Genomic DNA, 12,561 nt, shown 5'->3' on the forward strand with positions numbered 1-12,561 from the left:
TGGGGTTGCAGCACTCATCTCACTTTACTAGCCGAGGGAGCCGACATTTGTCCACAGTTTTTCTGGGTCATGTGGCCAGCATGACTAAGCTGCTTCTGGTGACACAGAACACTAAAACCAGAGCAGCGCACAGAAACACCGTTTACCTTCCCGCCGGAGCGGTACCTATTTATCTACTTGCACTTTGACGTGCTTTCAAATTGCTAGGTTGGCAGGAGCAGGGACCGAGCAACGGGAGCTCACCCCGTCGCGGGGATTCAAACCACCGACCTTCTGATCGGCAAGCCCTAGGCTCAGTGGTTTAGACCACAGCGCCACCCACTTAGTAACCATTCACTTTGTTACGGATGTTACCTCCAGCCAATTGTGAAATTGGTGCCTGGGATTCACGTTTTCACAGGTACAAAAAGCAGCATATTGATGATGGTTTAAAAAAGCATTATATTTGCAACAGAAGTGCATCACTGAGAAAGTTTCCATAAATGGAAACCATATTTAGAATACATTTATTGGGTTACAGCAAATAGTGTCCATGCACTAGCAGAACGGGCATCTGTTTGTACAATAGAACATCCTCTCTCTCCCTTCCCCAATGCCCCTTCAAGATTGCTCCAAAAGGTTAGGGGAGCATCTACTATTGACCTTGTATTTGCCATTTAATGTATTTAATCCACCACCCAAGTATGGAGGATTCTAACAAATGCCAGAAAGTTGGTATCTGCTCTGCCACGTTCTTGTGCAAATTCAAATTTCTGCTGCTATATAATTTTCAGCGTATTGCAGGTACAGTGGAACCTCGGTTTATGAACACCTCGGTTTATGAATTTTCGGTTTATGAACGCCGCGGACCCATCTGGAACGGATTAATTCACTTTCCATTACTTTCAATGGGAAAGTTTGTTTCAGTTTATGAACGCTTCAGTTTATGAACAGACTTCCGGAACCAATTACACCCATGCTTCGTGTTAAGTATGCTTCAGGTTGAGTACTCCGTGGACCCGTCTGGAACGGATTAATCCACTTTCCATTACTTTCAATGGGAAAGTTCGCTTCAGTTTATGAACGCTTCAGTTTAAGTACTCCGCGGACTATCTGGAACGGATTAATTCATTTTCCATTATTTTCAATGGGAAAGCTCGCTTCAGTTTATGAACGCTTCAGTTTATGAACAGACTTCCGGAACCAATTGTGTTCATAAACCGAGGTACCACTGTATTAGCATAACTGTGCAATCCAGTCTACTTCTGTTTCTGCACCTGCACTTCTTCCCTATTTTCAGATTTCCTGACGATTAAGTGCATTCTGCCTGTGCTGCTTCACATAAATAAAATTAACATTATATATTCAATCATGAGCCAATAACTGGGGGCTCTGTTCTGTCTTGCAGGAGGCAAACATAAAACACCTGTTTAGGGGGGGGGAGTTATGTTTTTATCAGCCCTACTTTAAGAACCAGGACATAATCTACAATCTAGCAGCTGCAACAAAACAAACAGTGCCATCCTCCATTTTTTTTAAAGCGGGAGGGGAGTTACTTTTTTAAAAAATGAACGTGGTTAAACAATCGCTACTTAGACGCCTTGGTTAGAGAACTCCAGCAGCAGTGGGACTTTGTGTGCACACTGGGAACTGAGCCCAGTGTTACCCAGGCAGCATGCAGCCACACATTGTGTTGGTGTATGGTGGGTGGAGCTGAGCGAACAGACTATGGAAGCTGTACTCCCTTCCTGGCCTCTTCAGATCTTCTCAGCACCCTCCCATCCTGAGCACAGTGCACGTTACGCTCACTGCCTTCTGGGGGCTGAGTAGTGTCGTCCCCCCCCCCGGCGCATACCTGCCAAGTCCCGGACTGCAGAATCTGGGACCGGCAGCCGTGTGACACCGGAAGTTGCGTCAACGCAAATTCCAGTGTCGCTTTGCCCATCTATGGGAACCAAAAATGGCCCTCGCCGGCTTCGAAAGTCACGTCTATGCATGTCCGGAAAGTGCGTAGACGCAACTTCCGGTGTCGCTCTGCCCATCTATGGGCACCAAAAATGGCCGCTGATGACACTGGAACTCACGTCTATGCACTTCCGGACATGAGTAGACGCGACTTTCGAAGCCGGCACTGGCCATTTTCGGTGCCCATAGATGGGCAAATCAGAAGGAAAAAAAATGGCCGCCGGCAGGAGAATATAAGGGGAAATAATGGGAGATGAGGTGATACGGGCGACCGCTGGGAAAAGGTAAGAAAAAATGGGTGTTTCCCAGGGAAAACGGGGTACTTGGCAGCTATGCGGCCCCTGGCCACTTTGCTTCTTCCAGCTGACTTCCCTCCTCCCTGCTCCGCACTTTCTCTTACTGTGCTATTTTGATGCTTTGCCTTTCTTAACTAGGTTGATTGGGTTGTTCTGTTGGTTGGCTGCTCCTGTCATTATCCCAGTTTAATTGGCCACTTTGGGCAGCAATGTGTTGGAATATCACAGGGCAGAGTTTGGGCGAGCTTCCTCAGTTACCTTTATGGTGAATGGTGAGACCAGGGACTAACCTTCCGGGTTTGTGGGGCCTCTTGGCTTGGTAAGGATCACCTTGGGGGCTAATCCTCCTGAGAGTGGGTGGGTCAGGAAGGCCTCCCTATCTACCCTCAGGTGTGGGGCTGATAAAAGGGGGTGGTAGTGGAACTGAAGGCAATTCCCCTTTTCATGTTCATGTAGCGAGGCAGGCTTCACTCAAAAGCAAGGTTCCCACACAGTCACACTGCAGATAATTTGTATAAATTTAAATAAGCATACACCCATGTTTTACCCAAACTTTCCTTGTGCCACGCTTTTTAATTTCATGACTGTGGCCACTACAGACAGCCCCATATTTGTGTGGGAGTTGTGTTCTGGGTCATTGCGTGTTTGCACAAAATTGTGTGCAATTGAAACATTCTGCCTCTTTCCACTCCCAACCCTCCCTGCTCCACTTTTTTAGTAATGTCTTTTATGATGTTTCCAGATCGCTTCCGGATCCCACACATATCCTTCATGCCTAAAACAGGGTTTGCCTGTATAAAGTTTTCTGACCATATATATATTTTTCCTTAAAACGTTTTTTCAGAGTTGTAATCCTATTGCTTTTTAAAGTAGCAGTAATACAGAAATATTATGGAAAAGATCACGTTGAAAGGGGCGATATTTTATTTCCTGAGTAATTCCTATTGCTTAGAATTGTTTAAAAGCAGTTACATATTTTATGCTGATGTTTTGTAGCAGAAATAAGATTGGAGCAGAGCAATGATAAAAGCTTTTAATTGACTGCAGTTTGTTATTTTTAAACTGTACTGTGTTTCACCAAAGTTGTGGAGGTATGGATCCATAATTCCAGGTATTTTGGATGAAGGATAGATAATTTTTAACATACCTGTTTCCCTTTGGATACTTTTGTGCTTCTTGCACAAGTGTACTTGAAGTATGTCTCTTATTTTAATCACTACTAAAGTAGTGATTTCAACAAAGTTAAAGTGATTTGTTCCATGAAACTGTTTATAGAAAATAGTTTTCTGACTGGTCCAGACTGAAAGTTTTCATTTGGCTAGCACAAGGAGAATATACTGGTTACCTCTGTTCTTATTGTATCCATAAGCTCATTTTCCATTTGTTGTGGAGTGCCTGTGTGCCTGCTATGACAATGGATTGTGACTTTTTTTCTTCCTGTAATAGAGTGGCTATGGTGCATTCAGTGACTATGGTACCTGTTGCTGGTTCTTTTTCCAGGTCAATTGGCTGCAGGTACATGTGAGATTGTTACGTTGGACAGAGATAGCAGTCAGCCCCGAAGGACTATAGCCCGACAAACAGCTCGTTGTGCATGTAAAAAAGGACAGATTGCCGGTACAACGAGAGCAAGGCCAGCCTGCGTCGATGGTAAGAGACAAAAGATCATTTAACTTAACATCCACCCAACGCGGAATTGGTTATCAAGCACTTCATTTGCTCAGATTGAAAAAGTGTCTTGTCAAATATTTGCGCAGTCACCAGCCAAGCCAGCATGTTGACCCGAGGATTATGCTGGAAATTCTTGTAGACATTAACTGTGTGCCTCTAACAGGCAATTGACTCGCTTTCTTTTCCGGTCTGGAGCCTTTGTTTTCTGTTAGCTGACGAAGTTGAGAAATGTTTGGTCATTTCTCCATGGATCTGTGTCTGTGGGACGGTTGTGTGTCAGTGGGCAACCGAGCCATGCTGTCCAGATGGTGTATTGGAACAGCGCTGTATGTTTCCTCTGCCAGGATCCACAGACTTAGAATTGGTTTTGTAATGGTGTGGGAAACTGATGTCCTGCATTGCAGTACTATTGTGTTAAGAGAGAGATCGCTTCTCGGAAACCTTTCTATTGCTTCCTCCGAGCATCGAGAGCTGGGTTCACAGCCAGCCTAACTGGCGTTGCTAGTTGAATACTCTACATCTTAATTTGAATCATAGCCAACGTGGCCACTTCTGCATGAAAGTTAATGTGGTTGGGGAGAGGTGGAAGTGCTAGTGAATATGAAATTAGAATGGAACGGTTGTATTATACCTTATATTTCTGCTGCCCCTTACCTCATTAAAAATGTCATTCTGTATGATTCATTGCAGATGCAGTGTTGTTGCCTGCAGCTTGCAAAAATGCTGATGTAGAGGGGGGATGAAAATATTTCACTTTGAAATGATTTTTATGTCTCAAATGAGCTGCTGTATTCCAACTAAGACACCAGCGGTGCAGCCTGCTGATGAAAACTTACCGACAAACGTTCAGGTTGCAATTAAACTAAACTAAAACAGGACTCCTGTTATAAATAGACGGCATTAAAAATAGCATGTTTTGATTTAGCTTTTGCAGGGGGAAATACAAACGGATGCTTCTGTAGAAAAGATTATAAATTCAGGTCTGCTTTGAAAAATGACTCACACTTGAGCTCATTTAAAAAAATAAAATGCTGAGACTTCAGTACCATTTCATCAGACTTTGACTCCCCTACTGACTATCAAAGAAGACAGCACAAAGGGGATTTCATTGCCTGCCCACCAAGCTAAATATAAAGCATCACATCCATTCTATTTTTGTGTTTTGCCTTCATTCTTGCTAATACTCTAAAATCTGCTTGTTCTTTCCCTTTGCACCATCATATTTTGCCATGGTATGTTTAGTTGTTTTCCCCCTCCCCATTAGATTTAAATAATGTTGTTTCATTGCAGTTCTAAGTCAAATATCTTAATAGGTCTACTAATCTTGAAATTGCATTTAATTAGTCCGGCATGTTAACTTGCTTTATTTTTGCATAGTTTGAAGATTTCTATCCAACTTTTCCTCTATTGAGTATACTCAGTTTATGATATACAGTGGTGCCTCGACTTACAACTTTAATCTGTTCCGAAGGCACCTCCATAGGTCGAAAAAATTGTGTCGAAAAGTGCCATTGGAAACGCGATTTCCCATAGGAATGCGTTGGAAACGGAAAAATTCGTAAGTCGAAGCAACCCCATCTAAAAATTCGTAAGTTGAAAAAACCCTATCTAAAACCGTAAGCGTGCGACCATTTGCCCCATTCATAAGTCGAAAAATTCGGTTGTCGAGTCGTTCGTAAGTCGAGGTACCACTGTATTAGAGTTCTTCCATCTGAAAAAAGAGATACAGCTTTGGTTCAACCAAAGTCATTTTGTACATGTGATTTAGATACATATTAGTGTTGAGTGGACCCATGTCCTACATTTACAGACTCATATATATATGATAGATTTTGTTATGAATTCTGTTATTTTATTCCCATTGTGCATGTTATTTTTTAATACCCAATTTGGAAGTAAACTTTATTACAACCAATATAATTTATAACCAAAAAATGTGTATAAGATTCTGTGTAAGTTGTCATCATAAAATATTTATCAGCATCATTTTCTTAAATAATTCAAATAGTGAACTCAAGTGGCTCAGTGTCTAGCAAAGAGACTACCTCAAATTAGAATATTGATTGCTGCATAGTCAGGGAACTCCCTAGTTATTTAGAAGGATTTAAGTATGTACTGTATAAGTAACCCTGAAATGACCTGATAAGGACTCATGAACCTGAAGAATTTAGGGGTTGTTGATGCTATAAACAGTTGAGCCTGTAGCAACGATAAAGTCTAGAGCAACTGAACTTGTTTGATGGAGCTTCAGATTGCATGCCAAAGGCAAGAACTTCTGCCTTTATTGTTACATTTTATTTAGGCAGAGGGAAAAACTCACAGCTACCACAAATTCTGAATTTAGACTTTTTTTCTCCCTTTGTACAGTTTTTGCTTCTGCCACAGGAAGAAGGGCTGTAAAGGAACTCAAAGTCAGAAAGACTATAATCTAGCAGTTAAGTCTGATTGAGAGCAATTGAGGCACACAATGTCAATGCATGTGTTAATTACAAGAACAAATTAAACTGAAAGGTTTTTAAATATATATTAAGTTAAGGTGAAATAATGAAAGCAACACTTTAAAAACCATAGTGAATTGCTATAACTTAATAAAGTTAGGTACGGTTTCTTTAAATATAATCAATTCACTAAGTGATTATTCTCGCTGGGGCAGCATACAGTGAACAAAAATATATAAAATCAGAAATAAAGCAAAGTAGCAAATAGTAGCTATCAACATGTCAAAGGCAAACATGTAAAGGTAACTTGCCATCTTCAGAGTGACATTCTTAGTGTCATAGGATAGGTGACAGAATGTGTGGATAATGTGCAGACGATGACTTTTCAGTTGACCAGGATGCCCAAACTAGATTTGTAGACATATCACTTCATAGTTCATTCAAACCATGGTGTACCCCAGTGTTACACAACAACCTCTTAGATACAAGACTTTTATATATTTGATTCCCTGTTGATTCCATATTCACATATGTTAGTGTTCACATCTGATTAGCATGTTTTCACTTGACACTGATTTTTTTTAATTAGACCAGAATGTTAATTACATTACTTTCAGCTAATATTATTTTTTCTTTCCCCCCCCTGCCACACCCAGTTATCTTTGAAAACCTACTATAGTTGGGGGTCAAAACTGTGAATGAATCCTAGTTCACCAGACTCTTACAAAATTATGGTGTGTCTGCTTTACGTTGTGTCCTTGAAAGGGAGAATGTAAAATATGTTTCACTCTAAATATAGAAAATAAGAGCAATACATAATTAAATTAATGTACTACAACTGTGATCCATGAAATAGTTACAGTTGACACTTGGATTTTAGCCATTCTAATTGTATTGACTTCAATGGGTGCAAATTGTTTTAAATTTAAAGCACCGTGGCTTAAATAGCTTATCTTCAGTGAGACTAAAATGGCTGCACTCCAAATACCCTGTCCTAGTGTATTCATGAGCTGAGCTGAATAAGTACAGTTCTTACGACTATAAGAAGTTTTATGGATTGGTATCCGTTAAATTCCTGAAAATACTGTAGGATGTATTGTAGGAGATCTCAGCCTTTAAATGTCATCCTACTTAAGATATAAGGCTTCTTAAGATTATAAATACTGAATTTATAGTGTGTGTTACTGCTTTCACTGGATATAAATCTAGCACAAATAAAACAAAAAAGGAAAGATCTGATGGATTTGTTACTAGCATGGTGTTGGCTGGTGGGGGAAACTTTAGGAAGACAGGTGTTTGTTGCTAAAACCTTGGGATTATTCCATATTCATATTCAGACGAATAAGCTTGGATAATTTATTTCAAGGCAGAAGAGCTAACTAGTTTCAGTAGTGTTTGGTCTTACTATATAACAGTTTGTTAATTAGGAAACTAATTAGGTATTGCGTGTTCAGATCCCAAGACCTCCCCAGTAAATAAAGACACATTCGACTCAAATTTATCTTTTGGTTTTTGGCAGAATTTAGGCCACAACTTTATTGATTACAGTTAAGTGAGTGGTTCCATAGGCTCTGGTTCGGCTAACTCCCGACGCCCACGGTAGGTAGCACTGACCCAAGGCACACCATAGGACAGCCGAGGGTAAACACCTGGGGAAGGTCGAGAGCCTGGGAGCAGACTCTGTTCACTCCCCAGATGCTCCCCGGGACTCAGGCACGGGCACAACCCCCTACCTAGGGGTTGACCAAACCAATTCGAGTCCTTGAATTCCTTTAATGGAATACACTTCACATGGGGATCGGCACAGCTCCCCATCCCTATCCACCTTGAACCAGTGCCTATCTGCAACCTTACAAGTTGTGACGATTTGCTACACGGCAGGCGAAACCCAAATGGCAAAAGCCAATCAGCCAAGTGGGGAAATTCCTACTGTGCCCCTCTCCCAACGGCAGACGATACACGACGGTATAGCAAGGTCAATTGCTGAAAAAATAAATAAATAAATACAGGGAGAGGTGGGCGGGTGTTCCGATGCATGAGCGAAAAGAGGAAGCTCTATGACATTTGCATGACATTTGCATTGCATTGCCTACTTTCTCATTGGCCAAATTGAACCCAGCAAAGGGGGACCACCAATCAGGCATTGTGGCTATCCAAAGGACCCCACCCACAACCATGGGTCAGTCATGTTAATCTGACTGCGACACATGCCCTTTGTGAGGAGGACATGATTTGTCAAGTTGCTAAACCAGTACACCTTTTTATTTCTTTCATTCAGGAAAAAAAAATAGTTGTATGGTCACAATTATCACTACTGAGGAGGTGAGACATTGATCAAAGTCTAACTTTATGCTCTTTAAAGGCTTATAGTTAATTCAGCTTTTTCTTTTCACATAATATGAATACAGATAGACATAAGGATACAATAACTTCATAGGTCCCTTCCACATCTGTGTACACAGAAAGATCAGCCATGCATCATAATTGCAAAAATAAATTCTAATAATACCACAGTAATTTGGATGCTAATGCAGCTTGGCAACCTGTGACTAGTGGAGATTTATTCTAGTTGAATGGAGAATGTTACTTGGATACCACAAGTATTTAATGTTTCAAATGAAACAGTCCAAATTATCTTGGAGCACAATGAAGTTCCTCAGCCATGAGGTAAAGACAGAGGTACTGGTTTGATCCAAGCTTTTAAGTTTTTTAATTGTGTTTCAGACAAGTTAGTCTGACACGCAATGTACCTGAACGCAGAAGAGAGAGACTTTTTTGGAATGTCGCTATATGCTGATCTACATGTTAAAGCCTGTAAGGAGGACATGCCAATACCAGTGTGACAGCTGCCTTATGAAGCGGTTATAAATGCATGGGTTATATTTAATTAGGGACCCAGGTGGCGCTGTGGGTTAAACCACAGAGTGTAGGGCTTGCTGATCAGAAGGTCGGCGGTTCGAATCCCTGCGACGGGGTGAGCTCCCGTTGCTCGGTCACAGCTCCTGCCAACCTAGCAGTTCGAAAGCACATCAAAGTGCAAGTAGATAAATAGGGACTGCTCCGTCGGGAAGGTAAACAGTGTTTCCGTGCGCTGCTCTGGTTCGCCAGTAGCAGCTTTGTCATGCTGGCCACATGACCCGGAAGCTGTCTGCGGACAAACGCCGGCTCCCTCGGCCTATAGAGCGAGATGAGCACCGCAACCCCAGAGTCGGATACGACTGGACCTGATGGTCAGGGGCCCCTTTACCTTTACCTATATTTAATTAAGCCACCCTCAATGGAACTTTTCAGCCTCATCTCCCTGTGTCCCCCCCACAGTCTGCTCCAGAGTTTCCAAGGAGAGAATCAGGCCCGGCTCTAGGTAGACCCCCGGTGGCGCAGGGCACCATGGCGCCGGCCTGCCAGAAAGGCGCCGCGAGCTGCGCCCGCCCGCTGACCGGCCGGTCCGCCGGTCCGCCGCGCAGCTGCGCCTGTGGGAGCCGCGCTGCGCCCACCCACCCACCACGCTGGGAAACGGGGCGGGAGGACGCCGGAGAGATCCGGTGCACCACAGCGGCAGGGGCGTTTAAGACGGCCCTGGAGAGAATAGGGAGGGGAAGTCTAACTGTGCTTGCACAAATGGATTGACTTACATGGATACAACCAATTAGCTTGTATCACATGGAGAATCATTGTACCAATATAACACAATGATGATAATATATATGAAGCAGGCTTCTTCTACTAGTTCCTTGGGATAGTCAGCCATCAACTGTTACATCAGGAGTTTCAGTGGTGCTGATGACATCCAAAACAGCTTTCACCATCTTAGAATCATAGAGTTGGAAGAGACCACGAGGGCCATCCAGTCCAACCCGCTGTCAAGCATGAGAAGAATTCAGTACAGTGGTACCTTGGTTTTTTGAACCGCTTAGTTTATGAACAACTTGGATTAAGACTGCTGCAAACCCGGAAGTAGGTGTTTTGGTTTGTGAACTTTGCCCCGCTTCCTGTTGAGTATGTTCCATTTGTAAAATCTCTGCCGCCCTAGCAGGAGGAGTTGTTGTGGGCCCACGAGGCCTTCATGTGTGTGTGGGGGAGAAATGGTTGCCATTCCCCCCCCCAGCCCATTGGTCAGCTCCCTGCCACGGCACGCCCTTGGCTCATCCAATTAGGAGGTTCCAAGGGGGCGTGGCTCGCTGATTTAAGCGAGCATGCGGCAGGGAATCGGCCTCACTTCTTTCGGATTAAATTCGTAAGTCGAGGCACCGCTGTACATCAAAGGCATACTTGGCAAGCACTGTTCGTAATTTGATGTCAAGGCTAAAGCACCAACATGTATGTGCACTGGCTGCTGTGCACTTCCTGTGTGGTGTGGTCACTGATGGGAGAAGGAAAAAAGAGGTACAGTGGTACCTCGGTTTATGAACACAATTGGTTCCGGAAGTCTGTTCATAAACTGAAGCGTTCATAAACCGAAGCGAACTTTCCCATTGAAAGTAATGGAAAGTGGATTAATCTGTTCCAGACGGTCCGCCAAGTACTTAAACTGAAGCGTTCATAAACTGAAGCGAACTTTCCCTTTGAAAGTAATGGAAAGTGGATTAACCCGTTCCTGATGGTCCGCCAAGTACTTAAACTGAATCGTTCATAAACTGAAATGAACTTTCCCATTGAAACAAAATAAAAAAATTCCTTCAGTAGCACCTTAAAGACCAACTAAGTTTATATTTTGGTATGAGCTTTCGTGTGCATGCACACTTCTTCAGATTCCATTGAAAGTAATGGAAAGTGGATTAACCCGTTCCTGACGGTCCGCCAAGTACTTAAACTGAAGCGTTCATAAACTGAAGCGAACTTTCCCATTGAAAGTAATGGAAAGTGGATTAACCTGTTCCTGACGGGTCCGCGGAGTACTCAACCTGAAGCGTACTTAACCCGAAGCATGGGTGTAATTGGTTCTGGAAGTCTGCTCATAAACTGAAGCGAACTTTCCCATTGAAAGTAATGGAAAGTGAATTAATCTGTTCCAGATGGGTCCACAGCGTTCGTAAACCGAGGTGTTCATAAACCAAGGTTCCACTGTACCTTACAGATGATATACCAGTTATCATATGGACTTTGAAATTAACACTGGTGGGTTTTATGAAGTGGTTTCTCTTCACCCATCTGACTAATGTGTTTGCGCTATAAGGAATCGAAATGACTGCTGGTACAACTGAGATCTTCCTTCTGTCCAGCACACCGGGTTGGTTTGCTTATCTCCTGTGAAAGTACTACTACGGTCTTGGGAAACAGTTGCGAGCCTCTGAATGTAAAACAAACATTTGAAACATTACTGAGGCATAGCTGCCAAGTTTTCCCTTTTCTCGCGAGGAAGCCTATTCAGCATAAGGGAAAATCCCTGTAAAAAAGGGATAACTTGGCAGCTATGTACTGAGGTGGGGGAGAGAAGTGCTCTCCCATGCATTTCTATGGCTCATGTGTACGGTTTCCTGTGTTTTGTGGGTAATTTTAAGAGGCAGAATAAGGTATGATGTTTCTTGTGTTTTATAAAGGTGGCAGGCAAAGGAAAACATAGGTCGGTTACTGTGCAAATCTATTTCAATATGCTCTAAAGCAGTTGAATGACAGCTACAGTCTCTCCACCTTACCCTGATCGATCTTGTTCTTTATTCAAACTCCTTAATTACTGATGACACCATCTTATAGCTCGTATGCACCACACCTCATCTTGCGTCACTCATAAGGGATTTCCCCAATGTTTGTCCCTTTTAAATTTGCCTGTCCTTGATATGCATGGTCCCTTCTCCTTCCTCATCATTTTGCTTCTTCCATCACCAATAATCTCCTTTGTGTTGTACTTGTCTTTCCATTCTGTCCTATTTCTGATGCTCCCTGAATACCATTTGGCTGTGGAGGTGATCTCTATTATGCCATAGAAAGCACCTAGAGATGAAAATAGGTGTCACCAAAGTATGAAGAAAGAATTATAGGTGATGAATAGCTATTCATGTTATAGTTTGCTTCTCTTGCTTCCCTGGAAATTATATTGCATCTGTAGTATCCCCAAAGATGCGGAGATTTAACTGTAAGCACAAATTACTTCATCTCTCACTTTAATGTGGTCTCCTTTGGGGTCTAACCTGGCAACAACATGGCAGCTGAGGCTGGGAAATGAAAACTGAGAGTGCTGGGAAATTTTAAGATTTAATTATTTAAACTGGAAGTTC

General features: G+C 42.6%; 1 protein-coding gene across 3 annotated transcripts in view; it reads left to right on the forward strand.

Moving 5' to 3' along the window:
• TAFA5 (TAFA chemokine like family member 5) overlaps positions 1-12,561 on the forward strand; it is a 326,350-nt gene that overhangs the window by 164,287 nt on the left and 149,502 nt on the right. For all 3 annotated transcript variants that reach the window (XM_035126720.2, XM_035126718.2, XM_035126719.2), the window contains exon 2: positions 3,741-3,890. In XM_035126720.2, coding sequence (XP_034982611.1) covers positions 3,741-3,890 — 150 coding nt within the window. The remainder of the gene's footprint in view (positions 1-3,740; positions 3,891-12,561) is intronic.

This window comes from Zootoca vivipara, chromosome 10, assembly GCF_963506605.1.
Source record: "Zootoca vivipara chromosome 10, rZooViv1.1, whole genome shotgun sequence".
Taxonomy (NCBI): domain Eukaryota; kingdom Metazoa; phylum Chordata; class Lepidosauria; order Squamata; family Lacertidae; genus Zootoca; species Zootoca vivipara.